The sequence below is a fragment of the Habropoda laboriosa genome, unplaced genomic scaffold (assembly GCF_001263275.1).
Source record: "Habropoda laboriosa isolate 0110345459 unplaced genomic scaffold, ASM126327v1 scaffold402, whole genome shotgun sequence".
NCBI lineage: Eukaryota > Metazoa > Arthropoda > Insecta > Hymenoptera > Apidae > Habropoda > Habropoda laboriosa.
Genome location: NW_017100544.1, coordinates 87925 through 106448, shown reverse-complemented (window position 1 = coordinate 106448; position 18524 = coordinate 87925). Strand labels below are relative to the sequence as shown.

The 18524-nt window shown below is 33.0% G+C and overlaps 3 protein-coding genes across 4 annotated transcripts in view; 1 reads left to right on the top strand and 2 right to left on the bottom strand.

Moving 5' to 3' along the window:
* LOC108576577 (RING finger protein 17-like) overlaps window positions 1-12152 on the top strand; it is a 20733-nt gene extending 8581 nt beyond the window's left edge. The window contains exons 3-22 of the mRNA XM_017939592.1: window positions 3779-3924; window positions 4850-4939; window positions 5632-5784; window positions 5869-6148; window positions 6580-6736; window positions 6809-6922; window positions 7085-7187; window positions 7408-7577; window positions 7654-7886; window positions 8035-8644; window positions 8841-8989; window positions 9086-9405; window positions 9542-9717; window positions 9799-9918; window positions 10024-10134; window positions 10314-10784; window positions 10868-10961; window positions 11577-11727; window positions 11806-11965; window positions 12039-12152. Of these exons, the coding sequence (XP_017795081.1) occupies window positions 3779-3924; window positions 4850-4939; window positions 5632-5784; window positions 5869-6148; window positions 6580-6736; window positions 6809-6922; window positions 7085-7187; window positions 7408-7577; window positions 7654-7886; window positions 8035-8644; window positions 8841-8989; window positions 9086-9405; window positions 9542-9717; window positions 9799-9918; window positions 10024-10134; window positions 10314-10784; window positions 10868-10961; window positions 11577-11727; window positions 11806-11965; window positions 12039-12152 (3922 nt within the window). The remainder of the gene's footprint in view (window positions 1-3778; window positions 3925-4849; window positions 4940-5631; window positions 5785-5868; window positions 6149-6579; window positions 6737-6808; window positions 6923-7084; window positions 7188-7407; window positions 7578-7653; window positions 7887-8034; window positions 8645-8840; window positions 8990-9085; window positions 9406-9541; window positions 9718-9798; window positions 9919-10023; window positions 10135-10313; window positions 10785-10867; window positions 10962-11576; window positions 11728-11805; window positions 11966-12038) is intronic.
* Window positions 12153-12406: 254 nt separating this feature from the next.
* LOC108576582 (cleavage stimulation factor subunit 2) lies at window positions 12407-15002 on the bottom strand. 2 transcript variants are annotated; one of them, XM_017939596.1, is made up of 8 exons: window positions 14889-15002; window positions 14725-14803; window positions 13964-14535; window positions 13540-13711; window positions 13444-13470; window positions 13274-13371; window positions 12657-12853; window positions 12407-12526 (listed from the first exon to the last, which is right to left on the bottom strand). In XM_017939596.1, the coding sequence occupies exons 1-8, from the start codon at window positions 14947-14949 to the stop codon at window positions 12407-12409; spliced, it is 1326 nt and encodes a 441-aa protein (XP_017795085.1). In that variant the 5' UTR covers window positions 14950-15002. The 2 variants fall into 2 exon arrangements, with proteins under 2 accessions (XP_017795085.1, XP_017795086.1); XM_017939597.1 differs by lacking the exon at window positions 13444-13470.
* Window positions 15003-15518: 516 nt separating this feature from the next.
* On the bottom strand, window positions 15519-18111 carry LOC108576579 (bifunctional purine biosynthesis protein PURH). The gene is made up of 7 exons (XM_017939594.1): window positions 18015-18111; window positions 17476-17679; window positions 17105-17393; window positions 16552-17043; window positions 16088-16480; window positions 15708-15972; window positions 15519-15638 (listed from the first exon to the last, which is right to left on the bottom strand). Exons 1-7 carry the CDS (start codon window positions 18031-18033, stop codon window positions 15519-15521), a joined length of 1782 nt encoding a protein of 593 aa, XP_017795083.1. The 5' UTR covers window positions 18034-18111.
* Between the last annotated feature and the right edge of the window lie 413 nt (window positions 18112-18524).

Here is an 18524-nt window from a genome sequence, read left to right as displayed (position 1 = left end):
CGTGGTCCAGCCGGTGGGCGGTCTAGCTGCCCGTCCCTCCGGGGACCACTCCCCCGTGCCAGCCTCGCGGGGTCACTTGTTTCGCGTACCCGCTCAGCGGCTTCCTTCTGCACCTCTAAAATGTCTGAACATAAACGACTTCACTTGGTTCGACCCTGCCTTCGAGTCGGTACATTTTTGGTCCTTTAAACCTTGTTGTCCGTTTAATTGTCGTTTCTGTTAGGGCATGCATACCATTATACCAAGCATCTGCTACGCGGCTAGATCTTATGTCGTGATAGGTCCTAGTCTATACGTATAACTCTACACAATCAAATCGTGGCAAAAGTTTATCAACGTTTATCTCGAAAACTATTTGTTTACGGCATATGGCTCCTGTTGGATTATTTCTAAGAACACCCTGTAAAAATAATCAAGTGAGGACAAAAATGTCTCCGCGTTCTTTTAGACAAAGACACTAGAGCTTCCACCAGATGTGTCTGGTGTTCGTCTTCGAGTCAAGCACTGCATACTGCAATACAATAGGATGAACAGTTCGTAGGTACAAGCAGACCCCAGCTTTCCCTTTTTGGGTGTCCAGGGACAGTTCGATAGAGCATTTGAAAGAGTGAAGACGTTTTGTTAAGGATACTTAAGTTTAGACCAGGTTTATGATACGAACGCGACTCTCTGCTATTTTTGAGATTAAGGTTTGAATACGCGTTTAATGTTTCGTTCTTTAATTTTTCCTTATTGTCAGAAAGGCTCCAAACCTCTCATAAAAGCGGAGAATTTGGAGTTTCTTCGTGTATCTCAATAGCAATTGACGTATCATAAACCCACGCAAGTCGAAGCACATTCTCGCAAGCGAGCGGTACCGTTACCCTGCGTTTTTCCATAAGCCCAGGTGACGCGTACTTCGCGCAAAACACCCCCTCCCTGAGGGTGAGCGGTTGGCGTTGGACGTTGACCAAAGCCCTAACTTCATTGGGAGTCTTGGCCTTCCACCCAAAATCACCCCCGTCAAGGGACCCAAAATGCAACATTTGGAAGGGGAAATGCGAGGGCTGAACGCAGCAAAGGTTAAACGAAAGGAGAAATATATTCAGAATTAAAAGCCAAAAATTCAGGCGATCAAACAGTCGCTACATTATTCATTAATTCTATACGACGTGTCAGAATTGAAACACGTTTCCTCTGAGTCGAAGAATGAACAGAATATTAGCAGTTACAAAGACTATTTTATTTCCATAACCCATTTCCAATAGCTCCTTTCAAACTTTTTCTCTCCTTGTCGAGCAGAATACGATGTAAAAAAAAATTTAACATTAATTTTCATTATTATAAACAACTTTGCGGCAAGTTTTTTTTACAAGTGTCCACCGATCCAGAAGTGTAGATTCATCCCCTTGTTACCTACGCAGCCTTGCCGACACGGTGGCGCCGAGTCTTTAGTCTATCGCGTACCCTCTAGAAAGTCCTTGAGATAAGGCAAACGAACGCATTCCGTTCCCAGGAAAATCCCTATCACCAAAACTCACGATTTTTGGGGTATATAAGGGCCTGATTTTTGACGCTCTGGGGCTGTCTTTTACCAGAAAGTTACTATGCTAGTCGGAACATTAACCATTAAAATCAGTGTATTTTTCAAATTCGTGCCATTCACAGACCATTTGTGTTTTTGATTTGATTTTTATAGGTTGTCTTTAGTACCTGAATACCTTTGAAGCTGACAGAGAATTTTAATACAATAGTAATAAATTTTCCTAATTTTTTATGTAAAATTTTTATCAAATTTAACGAGACTTTTAAAAAAAGTACCGAGTAATACCTCTGTGATTTTTTGTATATTAATTTTGAACATATAAATCTTTATATTAATGTCAAATTTAACTGCTTAAAGTTGCTTAAAATGAAGGAAATTGTCAAAATCGTTATTGACGCGTTCAGTATTCTAGCGTCCTATCCTACTATTGTACGCGTTATTCAAATTTTGTATTATTTACATTGTTATTTAACTACCTAATGAAAATTACAAAACAAAAATAAAAGAGAAATTTTGAATGTATACAAAGTTATGATATTTGTCTCTCAAACCCCTATATGCGAAACGGCCGCTACGATTTTGCCGGTATTTCCGCGAAACTGATGAACAAATTTTTCAAACAAAAGTTAATCAGCATTCAGTTGACAATAAATCGTGTTAATGAAAATTTACAAAAAAGTTTTTATTCGATAAAAAATAAAGATTCCTACAATTTTTTTAAATGAAACCATATATTTTTTTATGTGCCAATCAAAAGTATTAGAGAACATAGGTTGAAAATTGATTAATTTAGAAGTTATGATTTTTGTCCCGAACGTCCATATACTCGAAACACTGCGTCTCACCGAAATTCAAAGGAAGTCTCCTAATTCTTACTCATGCGCTCAGGTTGCTCGAGCGTCACGTGGTGACGTAGATAATTGGCGGAAAGAGGGCACTTGTGTGAGAGCACGAGGACGGTATAGTGGGAGACGGCGGTAGGTCATAGTGGGGGGTCCACGGCCCACGATTCTGGCATCACTGACATACAGTGCTCTTGCCATCAAGTAGAAAAGCGAACCTTCTTTGTGTCAAGTAAAAGTTTATAGTTTAAAATAAGAATTATTAATTATTTAATAATCCATAACTCCCATAATCCAATAGGAAGCAATCCGACAAAAGAACGATTTTTAACGCATAGAGTGTCGCATAATTAGAAAAAGAAATAAAATTTGAAGAATTACAAAACGGTATGGAAGAAAATCAGATTAGATCTTCAAATTCTTTATATGGTCGTAAGAAACATTCTTTTAACAATAGCAGCAATAAAACCAAAAAGAGATGAATACAAAAGTAAATAGAGAATTAATTATATCACCGTGTTATATGAAAGCGTCACGCCTGGAACAGTAGACGGAGAGCGTAGCAGAGGGTAAGACGGAGAAAAACGTAGGCGGTTAAGTGGGAGTTTGGACGTTTTAGCTCTGCCTTAGGCATGGGACGTCCCATGCGCAAAGCAAGGTTATTCTTAAATTGAACAGAGTATAGAATAGAATGTCAAGGGTTTAGTTTACTATCACGCTATATCATGCCCCGAACTATATCTGGTTAGTGAAGTGTGAACCCGTAAACGAAAGAACTCTGTTCTGCGAGGTGCAATCTTGAGACGTGTTTTTTCTTTTAAAGTAGCATGATTCAGGTTAATTTTAACCCAAGGCAGGAAAAAGGTAACTTAAAATTTTATTTCTGGCGACCATTGTGGGCCATTGAGGCATTTTAATATCCTATATAACATTTTTCCATCGTTATACCATGCTCTTTGCGAATAAAAATTTCTGTTCCATCTACTTCGAAGCAAATTTTCAAGTTATTACATAATAGCTCTGTCAGAAAGTACTCTAACTCGGAATAGAGTGGGCGTAAAATTAATTAAACGTTTCTACGTTCTCGCAACAATGTATTTTACACGCAGACTATTTCCGCGTTGTCTGAGCGTCGTTCGCAAAAAGTACGCGTTCAACGGTCTCGTGAAGAGTGTGTACGCGTCGTCCTGCCGATCCCTGTCCACCCCTATGCGAACAGGCCCAGGGAAAAACCCAAAGGGGCGAGTCGTCCCCAACCAAGCGCGCTGGGCCTGGCTTCGAGGTGCTCGCTTCACTGTCTTCGGGACGGGTTTTCTCACAGCTCCGAATTTCAATTTTTCAAACAACCACTTTCAACAGCAACATTGCGTAGCAGAATTTCTCACGAGTAACGAACGATTTGTTTTTACAGATTCAACGTAGACCTGAATATTATCGAAGCCATTGAAAAGCACTGCAACATACACATACCCAAAACGTCAAACTTTAGCTTGCAACCAACAGAATTGCTGCCGGACGATTACGAGATCGAGCCGCTGATTAAGGAGAACATTCCAAGTAACGTTTATTTTCCTGTTATCGATTACTAGTTCAGATATCCAATTATAATACGCTACGAAACAACCAGCTAAGCGGAGTTGGAAAGGTGTATCTTATCGTTAGTAATAAGATTTGCCAAATTTATGTATACAGTAATGTCTCTACAATTGACCACCAGCAAGGAACCTAAACAGGCCTATTGTAGAGTCAGGGACTACGTTTTCGAGCCTCGCGCCCGCCTTTGTAGTTTGCCAAACGAAGACAAGGACAGCGAATAAAAGATAAGGATGAAACGAGAGTCGAGGCAACCAAGCGATTTAAACACCAAACACGAAATTTTTCTTAACATATTGATGAGATTTTTCTGATGAAAATGACATCAAACACGACATAATTTGAACAACATTTACTTATTAACACGTTCACTGTCACGCCAGATTTACGGGTTGCTCTCAGGCGGCCACAAGAAAATTTTCATTATTTTAAGCATAAGATTATATTATGCTTATTATGCTTCATAATTTTTTTTTTTCAATTTAAAATGTCTAGTTAGCTATGACGTTCAAAATTTTTAGTTGACGATATTTATTTTATTTGGTGGCTAATTGTAGAATTGGCCTACCGTTTGGTGGTCAATTGTGGAATCGACCTACCGTTTGGTGGTGAATTGTTGAATCGACCTACCGTTTGGTGGTCAATTGTAGAATCGACTTACCGTTTGGTGGAATGTCTGGGGAAAAGGGTTACATTCGGGTAATTTATCAAGATACAAGGTATACAAGATACAAGGTATCTACATGTGATTAAAATTTAGTCTCAATATTACATGAAGTTTAAAAATGTTGACTTTCGGGAAATCATGATTTAAAACAAAGAAACACTATTACACCTTTTCTTCATTCATTTTTTCTAGGTTTAGCAATAAAAAATTATTTTTTTGCAGAATCTAACGTCATATCTAGAGAGATGATAAATTCCTCGTTGACTTTGGTGTCTCTTCCTCCCACAAAGACTGACAATTTTCTCTGCATTGGTACATGTTCTCTTTTCCTTTAATAAAAATCAGATCTGTTTCTATAGATTTGAGACTTTACTGGGTGTTAACTTTTGTTAAAAATACATCCCTAAAACTTCTCTTCGTGATTCTTGATGCAATCTGTTAAAGGAATTGATTCTTTCGATTATTGTCGAGATTTTTTATTGTACGAATTCGAAGATGCTCTAGATAAAACTGTATTGTTAATATAAGTGAAAATAATAAAAAAAAAAACAGCAGAATTTACTGAGCTATTAGTGTATACTTCAAAAATACAGTATTGCATGTATCCATCTTTAAAGAACTTTTATCTTCCATTTAATTCTTATAAAATATTAATATTTGATGGAAGATTTCCTCTCAACTACCATTCTTTATTTCGATATTTCCTTTTTTCGTTTCTTTCACTCCTAGAATAGCAAAATCGTGCAAATGGATCTTTTTATTTAATACGTTACTATTAATTACTTCAGTATACTATCAGTTTTAGAGATGAGATTTGGTACAAAAACCGAAGGAACATTTAATTGCTCTGTGAAGAAATAAAATTTCTGTGAAGTTTTTTCATTACTGTTTTTCACGCAATTTCATTCAGTGAATTTTCAAGTTACTTTATATCATTTTTATGAATTCCTAGAGTATAATTATGTAAAACATGTCTAATCTTCATTTTTTCTTTTCATTTAAAGGATCTTCAAAGATGGTCCGTGTCAGCCACGTCGTAGATCCCTCTTGCTTTTATGTTCAATTGGTACAAAATCAACAGAAAATATTAGAGCTTAGCAAAAACCTGACATTACTAGCCAATAGCTCAAGCATTATACCAACCGAAATCACTTTCAGTATGATATCGTTCGAACGTCTCGTTTGTTTATACAATGCATGTTTTCGTCTAACTTTCTATATTTAAACATCTTTATTCTCAGATGCACTGTATGTCGTGAAATACTCCAAAGACAATGCTTGGTACCGAGGACGCGTTACAAGCGAAAACATAAATTTGAATAGGGACGTAACATACAACGTGGTGTTCATTGATTACGGGATGAAAGAGGAGGACGTACCATTAACAAGAATAAGAAATATTGTCCCGCAATTTGCGATGTTACCAGTGATGGCCCTTAGATGTACATTGTACGACATCGTCCCGAAAAAAACTCAGTGGCAACCCGAGGCTATTGAAGCTTTTAAGAAACTGATTTGCATGTAAGTATCGTCAGGAGCTATGTACTTACAGACACTGCGAGGCTGCTTCAACCGATAGTTGTCTCGATCGAGTTGTCTTGTGCCTTACGTAGAGGCACGTTTGATCTTGTCAAAAAACCGACGATCATTGGCTCGCCTGCAGCCTCAATTAAAGGCAGATAGATTAAAATTCTTCAGATTATTGCAGCAACGTCGAGATTCAATTTTAACTAAATCTAAATACATCAAACATTAACCAAACGCAATTATACCTTATATTTTAATATTCTTCGTTCCACGATGCTTCTTCTCGTTCAAGTGATTTGCAAAATATAAGTGGCATTAAAATTTCTTCGCATACTTTTCTCTAACATTTTGATTTACAAAAATAAAACAAATTTTCTTTTATTTAAAAGCTAAAGGTCACTAAAAATTGAATTAATCCATTCCAGAAACGCGATGGTTTCGATATGCATCATGATGATAACCGGCGATACCTATTACGTGGATCTATGCGTGATATCTTCGAAAGACTCGGGTTTAATATCCGTGAAAGAGTCGTTAACGTACATGAAATACGCAACTTGCATTTCGACGAACAAATTAAAGGTAATTGCGACCCGTTTACGAGCATGCCGATTTTAATTCGTGAAATTTCACCATCGATTCCCTTGTTCGCAGAGAACGAATCCTGATTCGATGAGGAAGTATTACAAGGAACAGTTGGACATTAAAGATGAAACGGCCGTTCAAATTCTGTTCGTGGAATCTCCTAGTTCCATATACGTTCAAAAAGTAAGTTTATTAAATTTCAAACTATTATAGTTATTCATTGTTGTTATATTTTCCACGATAAACTTTCAGTTTGTTAGTTTTTACAATTATTGTTATATTCTTTTCATTAACGGATAAGTGAATAAAAAAATTTAAGTGATTAAATGCATAATTATGTTACAGAGGCACGCAAATAGATCGCATTTCACAAAAATGACACTTCAGATGACGGAAGAATACGAGCAGAACTTGTATTCTACTGAATTGATTCCTATTCCGTACAAACGTAATACATTTTTCGTGTCTGACATAACAGAAAAATTATCACATTATAAAGTATATAATATATCAATATACAATGGTATTTATTACTAGTGTCCTTTTCAAGAGTTGCTAACGGAGATGCTAAATTTAGAAATTCATTTTTACTAGAAATTAATTATACTAGATTGTCAAATATTATCTTGATCGCATAATTAATTTTTTTATATTCACTACTTGTACAGACTTACCATGCGCTGCACGAGGTGTAGATGGATTATGGCACAGAGGCATAATAGACGGAGTCACAGAAAATAATATAAAGGTTTTCTACGTAGATCTTGGATACACATTAATGTTAAATTATGATGCTGCACGCGTTTTATCTCCAAAGTATATGAGTTACAGAGCTCAAGTAATGAAACCATCTGATAATTTACATTTAGCATTTTTTTACCGACACTTTGCTAATTATTTTATTCGATCATCAGGCGATAAAGGTTTCGTTAAAAAATATAAAGCCACATACTGGTTACGAGAACCAGTGGGATCCAGAAGCGAAACAGTTTTTAAAGAAATTTCTGCTGAAAACGAAAAATTTTAAAGTTGTAGCTTTTGATATAATCGGAGAAACGTATAACGTTAGTATGTATACGTACGATGAAATTGACGTGGGTAATTTATTAATATCTTATGGTTTCGCATTGACCAAAATTGGTCCAGGGTAAGCCCTTGAATCAAATATGATTTTATTTTTAAAAATTATCTTCATTCTCACCGTCTCTGAAGATTAAAATCAATTTGTTAAAAACAAAACTGAAGCAGAGGTAGTTTTTAATAACAAATTTATGTGTTTTTATTCCATAACACAGTTCCTACGACGGAAACACCAACAAGAAATCCGGTAAGAGGAAAAATAAATTTAAAAAGAATATTAGCAGTACTCACTTCAGTGGTGAACTTTACGATGATCCAGTAATCTCGAACATGAAGAAAAAAAGTATAGAGGAAAGTGAAGATCCTTTCAAGATATGCGTTTTGATACATCAAGTCCGCTCTCCAGACTGTATTTACGTCTCTGACGTAACGTGTCAAACTAATATGAAACAAATGACACAACAAATGCAAGATTTTTATAGCAAGTACTATTCAGCGAAAAAGAATATTTGGAGCCAAAATGACACCTGTGCAGTTTATTCTGCGAAAAACGACATGTATTATCGTGGACACATTGTCGACATTAAATCCCCAGATAAAGTAATTGTATTCCTATACGACATCGGAGTCGAAGAAACTGTAACAATGAATGACATACAGGCATTGTGTTCTACATTTTTCAAAATACCGAAATACGTATTTAAAATCAAACTGAGTGGTATACTGCCGTGCGGGGGGACCACGACATGGCCAACGTTATCTTGCGAGAAGTTGCATGAAATTATAAACAACAATCACGGTAGCAAATTTTACATATCTAAACTGGTAAATTTGATTTCATACTACTCGGAGATTTATACAAGTATACGCTAAAATTACGCTAAAATACTTTTCATTGAATGAAAAAATCGTATTCAGTTTAACATTTAAGTATTGAATGTATTTTTGTAAATTCATTTATTCGTTATGTAAATTTCAAAGTACAATGGTTATTCAAACAGTATCATTCTCTATTTCACAGGAAGAAGAACAAATTGAAGATTCTACAATACAGGTTGAATTATGGCTTAAACAAGTAAAAATGGACGGACCGTTAGACCCGACGAGGCACGAAATTAACTCTGTCAATAGAATATTAGTTGAAAAAGGTGTTGCTTTGCCTATAAAAGAGTACGTAATATCTTCAGAGATTCTCCAAATCATTTGTCGCTACTTAATTGTTTCCATTAATGTAAACTGATATACGCATTTGTTAAAATTTGTCAGATATTCAAAGAAACGGGATCGAATTCTGGCTATTGAATTGAAACGACAATTAGCGAAGAGATTGGAATTGTTAGCAAAATGCGAACCGAACGTGAAATGGTTTCAAATTAACACCAATCTAGAAGATTCCGTATTACCATTAAACTCTGAAGCCGGTGGCCAAGATTACAATATGGAGGAAGAGATTCTAGAAAACATTCCATCGATTGGACAATTGTCAACTTGGTTACCAGCAAAGCCCATAATAAAGGATGCATTTATTGCCATACCAACATTTTTGGATGATAATTGTTTCTTATATCTCCATTCCAAAAACGAAGGTATGCATCCCTTAAAATTCAAATAACAACAATATATCGAATAGTTTAATTATACATTATAAATGTACAGTTTAAGTTAATTATCATGTACATCCTAGAATGTTTCATCAGTAAATTTTATTATGCTTTTTTTCAGGTGCCGAAACATTGCAACACATAGAAACAAACCTACAAAAATTATATAATAATTCTCCCATTGAATCATGCAACACCGTTTGGATTGAAGGAGATATATGCATTGCACAATATCATACCAATAAGAAATGGTATCGGGGAAAAGTAATGAAAATTCAAGAAAACGATATAATCGATGTAAAAATTCTGTCATTTGTTACATTTTAAACCTGAAATACATGCAGTGCATTGTAATAATAAAAGGCGTTTCTGTTACAGGTGGAATTTGTAGACTACGGGAACGTCGAAAAGTGTTTAAGTGGAACCTTAAAAAAAAAAATTGCTTTGCAGGATATTCCAATTCAATGTACAAAATGTTTAATCTACGGTTTAAATTCGGTAAACGATTCAGACGATTTCAATGTATTATTTATTAACTAGCAAATTTTTACTAATGAATGTATTCTAAAATTATTAATACATTTAAATTTATTTGCCTGATAGGGAAATGAGAATGGAGTATGGATAACAGAAGACTTAGATAAAATACATGGTCTTTTAGTAGATCACGAATGTGAAGTGACGGTCATAGATAGGACTAAAACACATCTTATTGTAAGTAATCTTACAAAAAACGAACTTTACTCACTAACAATTTTGTTAATGCCTATAAAATGCAAAGCATTTATAATGTTTCAGAATCGTTTATACAACGATTAAATATTTCAGGTTTAATAGTTTATTGATGTTTTGTATATTTATAATGTTAATTTTGTATATTTACGATGTTTCAGATTTCTTTAAGGATATTACCAAATAAATACTGCAGACAGAAAAGCGATTTAATTACATTTCTTATTGACGAATGGAAAATGAATATTAATCCTACTATGGACACTACCATATCAGAAAACAGTTTATCTTCAACGGTAACGCCAGATGTTGTAGAAAACATAAGATCGTTCTATTCAGACGACAAGAGAGTGACGGATGATGTTGTCAGTGGACATTCTATACTATCACATATTGATGCTGTAAATAAAGATGAAAGTTATAGTACAACTGATATTGAGAACCTATCGTGGATTAATGTAAAGGACGAAGCAGTTACTTCGACCCCTCACGTTGTTTCTGAAGAAAATCTTTCAATAAAGTATAAGCTGGCAAATATACCAGAAGATGTAGACTACATTGAAATAGAATTGTGTTGCAGTATTAGTCCAACTGAGTTTTATGCTCATTTAAAAGAAAATATACACTCAATGGTATGTAATAAAGTTACTATTATGTTCATCTTCTTTTCTTATTTTTCATATTTATAATGTAATTAATATTCTCTTCATTTTAGGATTTGCATATGAATTATACACAGTATGAACATTTAATGAAGGATTTACAAGAAAATGCATACAAACAATCATTGATTACAAACCTTAATCCCAGTAAGTATTGTTCATTTACACATAAAAATTGGTGCTAACAACAAGCTCACTATTAATTTTGGCTAAAATTAATACAGAAATTAAGTACAGTAAACTCCCGTATAACGCGGTTAAACGTTACATGTTGTATAAATTCGTTAAACACGAATAATCGAATAATCGATAATAACGCGAATAATCTAAAGTATTACGTTTGGAATGATTATTGCTACGCCAACTTTTACTGTCTATGTTTTATCAAATAGGATAGGTTTTTGAAAAAAAAGTGACATATATACGCTATTGGTTTAAAAAAAAAGAACATTAATGTATGTAATAAAGAAACAATCAACAAAAAACAGAAACAATTATGAAACAGAAGAAGTCGGTAACGATGAAGAAAATAGTTTAATGCTCAACTTTTAAATGCGGGGAATTCCTGTGTTTTATTATTTGGCGCGTTGTAGTACGAGGAATCGCGTTATAAGAAAACAGTAGTCGCAAAATCTCTTGCGCGTTATAGGAATTCGCATTGTAGGAACTCGCGTTGTACGGGAGTCTACTGTATATCATGTAATTGAATAAGTTTCTATTTATATACCTTATAGATTAAAATAAATATAAATGTTTTTACAGATACCCCATGTTGTGCAAAATTCAATGATAACCTTTGGTATCGTTGTCTAATAGTAGAATCTGAACCGATTAAAGATTCAGATGATATTGAAATTAAATTATTTTACGTGGATTACGGTAATGATGAATATAGAACAGTAAATTCTCAGCAGTAAGTCATATTTTCTGCTTTTCTATATTGATATTAGTACCATTCGATAGAAAAATAATTGTTTTGTTTGCATACTAGGTGTGAATTATATACCTTAAAAAAGGAATGGATAGATATACCAACTATGGCAATGAAGTGTAAATTATGGAATATAAAAGTTTCCTCTACGGTAGATTACAATACATTATTGCCTTATTTAGAAAAAATGTACGATAAATGCGTTATAGCTATAGTCAAAGTAAGTACTTATGATCAGCCAGTCATATTTCCATATAACAATAAACTATGAATACTAAATTTGGTTATTTTAGGACACAAACGAAGAATTTTTGAGCATTGAATTATACAATGAAAAAGAGTGTAAAACTCTTATGTATAATGCACTTATTGAGAAAGGTTTATTTCAAACAGAATTAACAGACTGAGTTATCTTTAAATACTAGTAAATGCTTATTTCGGTGACATATATAATGGTGAATTAATATGAAATTACTAAGTTCCGGAATTATATTATTAAATATACTTTTATTTTTTTATTATCAGTATAAAATGACAAGTTAATTTAAGCAACTGATTGACCGTACGATATAGATAAGTTTATATATTACTATTGTACAAGTTTTACATAGGTTTAAACGTTTATTGAAAATAAAGGAAAAAAAATGGAAAGAATTACATATTAACGTTGTGCACTTTTAGCAATCTGTTCTTTAAGTAATAATATACTTTGCCTTTGTTCAGGTGGTAACATAGCAATTTGTTCGTCTGATAACTGTAGTACTTGCATGATTAAAGCAGCCTACAATGAAATTAATAATTATTTTCATGTTTTGTTACATATAACTAATTACATACATAAGTAAGATCTAATATATCTTTTTATAAAATTGATTGATATTATAATATATGGTATGTTTATACATATATACCTTCTCCTGATCAGACGCCCCACTAGGTATATTCCCTGCTGATGACATGCCTGCCATGAGTCTCGAAGTTGCAGATGTTGTTGATGTTGTTAATGCAGGAGCAGGAGCTGCAGCACTCGCTGCTGCAACATTCGAAGATTGACCAGTAGGTGCAGCAACTGGTCTTGGTACTACTGGCGGTACAACTGGTACTGGTGCTAAAAAATTAAATTATCAAGTTAGTTAAGTAAAATGGAAAAAATTGGAAATAATAAAATTTAGATTTATATAAGGTGCTTGGCAACAGTTGGTACAAAATTTAAAAAGGGTTCTCTACAGGTCAGAGTAAGATGAAAATTAAGAATAAAAAAATTGCATTTGTGGCTTCGTTTTGCGTTATTAAAATTAAAATTAAAATTAAAGATATCCCTATGGACGAGCAGATCTCCTGACACTAGCCAGTACATAACTAAAAAACGGAGCCTCAAACGCTATTCTTTTATTCTTGATTTTCGTCTTATTCTGGCTTGTAGAATCGCTCCTTAAATTTCCTATCAACTATTGACCGAAAACCTTGTATATTATTGTGAAAAGGAAAATTGTTTAAATACAGCAAATCAATATTTTTAGAAGCTTACGATTGACTTTTGTAATCCTAGGATCAATAGGTATTCTTGGATCTCTAGGATCCCTTGGATCTCTACCAAATCTATCTGTTCTTGGATCACGACAAAAACTGAAAAAAATTAAGCATATTTAAAATGTTTTAAGTATTGCTATTTTAAATAATCTAAAGTAATTGTAGAACCTCTCAACTCCTTCAACAGGAAGTGTGCTGTAAAAAAGAGTAGATTCTTAAAGTACAATAATTAAACAAGTTTGTTCATGTGAATATAATACTAACTTATCTGGAATATTAAATGTACTAAGTCCTCTAGGATCTGTATTGGCAGATACAGTTGGAGGTGCACTAACAGGTGTTGGTTGTACTTGTTGTGGTCCTCTTAAATCTTGATCCATTCTAGCTAAACGAGGATCCATTTGTCTATCCAATGTACGCAGATCAACATCTTGTCCTATTACAAAATTTTATACATATTACAGTACAATGAATAAAAATAAAGCAAATAGTTTTCCCGGTGCATAATTTTTACAGAGTGCCATCGGGTTATAGGAACGGACATTGAGTGAGAAGTTAACACATTTCATATGCTAATTTGTTAACTTTAAAGGTTAATTTTCTTAATATTAAAAACTAATTTAATTTAATTGAGTAAGATCAAAAATATTTATAGCTTTGAATATCGTTCTTAAACTTTTGTACTCACCAGCAAATATTGGTGCTGCAGGATTTGTAACTGGTGTTGGGCGTGTAGGAGCCCATGGTTCTTCAATTCGTGGTACAATTGGATGAACAGCTGGTTTATCAGAAGGTGTTAATACACCTGGGATTGGATTTGCTTTATGTAACATGTTAACTGCTGTATGAGGATCCACTATTCTCATCACTACTTGAGCTTGAAGCAATGCATATGCCAGTTGAGGATTCTGAAGTAGCATTTGACGTGCCTCATTTGGATTATTTTGTACACAGAGTTTCATTTGTTTCATAAGTTCAAACATTTGTTCAGGTGGCAAAGATGCAACAGCTTTACTTATAGCTTCTGGGGCTTTATCTGATTGTACTGCTTCTCCATATGGATTTTCAGTATTTTGTCCTTGCAAAAGACTTTGCATTTCCATTCGACTCTTTTCTGTACAGGCATTATCAACCCTTAATGTCCTTCCACCAATTTCATATCCATTCAAATTTCTCATAGCACTAAGAGCTGTTTCTTGATCTTTGTATTCACAAAAACCATATCCCTTAGGCTTACCTGTTTCTCGATCAAATACTAATCTATTTGAAATAATTCAAAATCTATGAGGACAAAGTAAACTTTAACACTAAGTTTAATATGCTTAAAAATTATTATATTATCAATAATTAACTTGAAATTAAAAAAAATAGTTAAACATTTCAAACTTAATAACAGTATATACGTGAAAAGTAAATTTTATTAATCAACAATATTTAAGTGCAACTTACTTAAATGAAAGCACTGGTCCAACTTCGCTGAAAATATCCTTTAAATTCTCTTCTGTGGCTTCGTACGGGATATTCCCGACTATTAAAACAGATCATACGTATTTGAAGGTTATACAGTACTATTATTAATGAAAAATAATGCAACAGTAAATGATGTTTCTTACCGAAAACACTTCGCATAGACTTGTCCATGAGCGATTGATCAGAAATAGTTGAATTACTCATTTTTACAATTTATTCGCTTTTGTTTGTTATTCGAAGTTTGAACACAGTACCCGTATCTGTGTCACAGAGAAACAAAACGAAGCCCAATGCATATCGATGCACATTTACCTACATTAAATCTTGTATTAAATTTATCATTCATTGCTATTTACTAATTTGTTGTACATAAAGTCTAAAATCCGATTATCATATTAATATTACCATATGGTAATAGTAACATTATCATATGGTAAACCATGTAAGCTATTTAATATCGAAACATGTAAATATATAAAATTAAAAAATAAAAAAGTCTGGTCAAATAATATATTTTCCTACGCATTAATAATTTTACTTCTTGTTCATATTATACAATGGTAATTTTATTTTATATAAACAATACAATTTCAGTGTTACAACTAACACTTTTCTTCTTGTTGATAACTCTATGCATGTTTTTGATAAAATCGGAAATCTTACATCAGAAAATTATTTGTTATTTACTATTGGTAAAACGGTTTTCAATGTATTACTCTGATATAATGAGTCAATGAATTAACTGTTGTTCGTTAAATCGTATTCTGTCCAATTTAATGATGGAACAGTCTAATATTAGTATGAACTAATACCACTTTGTGTTCATCACAAGCTTGTATTACTGCCTCATCATTTGTAGAACCAAAAGGACTTGCAATATATTTAACACCACTCTGCAATTAAATAATAATTTTACAAAATCTAAAAAGAAAACAAATGCAATAAATAATTAAAATATGTACCAATCTAGCCCTATCCACATTATCTCTGAATGGAAAGAAAGCATCACTGCTTAGAGCAACATTATCTGCTTTTTTTATCCATTCCAATTTATCACTTTCTAAGAGCTTTTCTGGAACTTTCTCATACATAGCAGCCCACATAGCTTCATCCATATCTTTTCCAATAGATCCATTTACATAGTTGTCAATAGCATTTGAAATTTCTGCTCTCTTTACACCTTTCCTAAATTTCATGCTAGTAACTTCAGGATGTTGCCGGAGCCACCTAAAATGTGTTCAGTATGTAATACTGAATTTCATTAATATTTTGACATTGACAATAATACTGTGATCCACAGTAATTCATTCATTAAACGTTAAATGGTGGAAATACGATGTACCAATTATCAGCTTTGTCTCCAGCAAGTCTTGTACAATGAATCCTTGATTGCTGTCCTGCACCAATTCCAATTATTTGTCCATCTTTTGCATAACATACTGAATTACTTTGCGTATATTTTAAAGCAATGGTAGCTACTATTAAATCTCTCACAGCAGAATCAGGAAGAACTACCGAATTTTTAGTTACTACATTGGAAAATGTATCTTTATTAATAACTGCATCGTTACGTTTTTGTTCCATAGTTAAACCAAACAAAACTTTGGATTCTATTGGAGAAGGTACATAATTTGGATTAATTTGAAGAATACAATATGCACCACTTTTTTTCTTTTTCAAAATTTGAAGCGCATTGTCTGAATAACTGGGTGCAATGATACCATCAGAAACTTCTCTAAAATGTTTTATAAAATCATATAAATATAATTTCCTAAATTTTTTTAAATTAACAGTATTTTACATTACCTAGATATAATCTTAGCTGTAATTTCATCACATGGATCAGATAATGCTATAAAATCTCCAAAGCTTGACATTCTATCTGCTCCTCGTGCACGTGCATAAGCAGTTGCTAATGGTGTAAGTTGGTTTAATAAATCATCCACTTGACATAATTTTGCTTGTACTACATCTAATGGTACACCAATTGCAGCACCAGCAGGGCTAACGTGCTTAAAGGATGTTGCAGCTGGTAAACCTAATGCTGTTTTTAACTCCTTTACTAACTGATAACCATTTAATGCATCACAGAGGTTAATGAAACCTGGTGAACCATTTACCACAATTAATGGTAACTGATCCAAAGTAGTAAAAATTTGTGCTGGTTTTTGATGTGGATTCATTCCATATCGCAATGTTAACTGAGAGACACCTGCACTATACTGTTTGCGGAAATAATCTGAAATGGCATTGTCATACTCTGCTGTATGAGTAAATGCTTTAAGTGCTAATACTTGTCTAAAAATAAAAATGCATAAATAACTATTTTCTCTAAAATTTGTTTTACTACCAAATATACCTTGTGTTCAATGAAGTATCTTTGTTAATAGATGATTCCATCTCTTTTCCAACTTTCTCATAATCATTTGGATCACAAACCACTGTTACCCTATTATGATTTTTAGCTGCAGCCCGTAATAAAGTTACTCCGCCAATATCTATGTTTTCTACTGCATCCTCAATTGCTACATCTGGTTTTGCAATTGTATTCATAAATGGATACAAATTACATACTACAAGCCTAATAAGCTCATAATTCTGTTTACGAAGATCTTGTTGATCTAATTCTGTGAGTCTAGCTAATATACCTATAGAATAAAAATATTCTTTGTGTAGTATTTATTATATAAATAAAAACCAAAAATAAATTTAAATGTATTTATCTTTTACCAGCATGAACAGCAGGATGAAGGGTTTTAACCCTTCCATTAAGCATTTCAGGTGCTCCTGTGATAGTAGAAACATCTTTCACTGGAAGACCAACATCTCTCAAAGATTTTGCTGTCCCATCTGATGCAATTAAAATGAATCCTAATTCGTGTAACTTTTTAGCAAATGGCAAGAGATTTGTTTTATCAGAAACGCTTAAAAGTGCTGCAAACACAATAAAACAAATAAAATAATTGTATAACACAAGTGAATCAATCATCTCGTTTATTAAAGTTTGTTACACATACAAAATTCACCAATGGTATCTTTGCAATGTATACTTATAACATTCCATCTTATATATAACATATATTCATAAGTGCAATAATTACAATAACAATAATGTGAACAATAAATATTATATCAAATAAATAACGTTTAAAATAAATTAAAGATATTAAAGTCAATCATAATTTCTTTTCAAGAAAGCATGTCCTCTGTAACCTGTGACTTCTCATATATTTCTTTAATTTTACTTAATAATTATGAATAAAACTCACCTAAATTTCCGGTAGACATGATGTTGTTTCTGCTAAGAATATTATTTAAAAAATTAAAATAAATTTGTACAAAACTAGTATTATACCATTCAATGCTGCAACGTGCAATCAGTTTCTATAAGCAGCACAGAAAAGATTCAACAATCGTTCGACCCTGAAGTAATCTCCCTTCCCATTAAAGTTCATATATTGTTGTATGTGTAAACACACATGATCATGAACGTTTATAAGAAAGAATTTAAAATGTTTCAAAATATTCCGCAATTCGTGGGGGTCTTACAGGCCAAATGTTATCTTATTGTTTTTATAAATTATCGTATTATTTTTTGTTAAATTTTTTTAACATACTTTTTACATCATATGATATGCATAATAAATCGCATTGTACATATATTTTTTCTTGCATAAAAAATGTAACTACAGGCATAACAAGATGCATATAGTACTAATAATTCACAAGGATAACTTCTACTGGTTTTACCTTATAATTTCTTGAGGCTATGAAGCTAT

Excerpts from the sequence above, each read along its gene's own strand:
- LOC108576582 (XM_017939596.1), bottom strand. The coding sequence starts at position 14,949 with ATGAGTAATTCAACTATTTCTGATCAATCGCTCATGGACAAGTCTATG. Across the intron at positions 14,804-14,888 it reads GTCTATGCGAAGTGTTTTCG|TCGGGAATATCCCGTACGAA; the intron begins GTAAGAAACATC and ends CTGTTTTAATAG. Across the intron at positions 12,854-13,273 it reads TAGGATTACAAAAGTCAATC|CACCAGTACCAGTTGTACCG; the intron begins GTAAGCTTCTAA and ends TTAATTTTTTAG.
- LOC108576579 (XM_017939594.1), bottom strand. Across the intron at positions 16,481-16,551 it reads ACAGCTAAGATTATATCTAG|AGAAGTTTCTGATGGTATCA; the intron begins GTAATGTAAAAT and ends AAAACATTTTAG. Across the intron at positions 15,639-15,707 it reads ATGTGGATAGGGCTAGATTG|AGTGGTGTTAAATATATTGC; the intron begins GTACATATTTTA and ends ATTTAATTGCAG.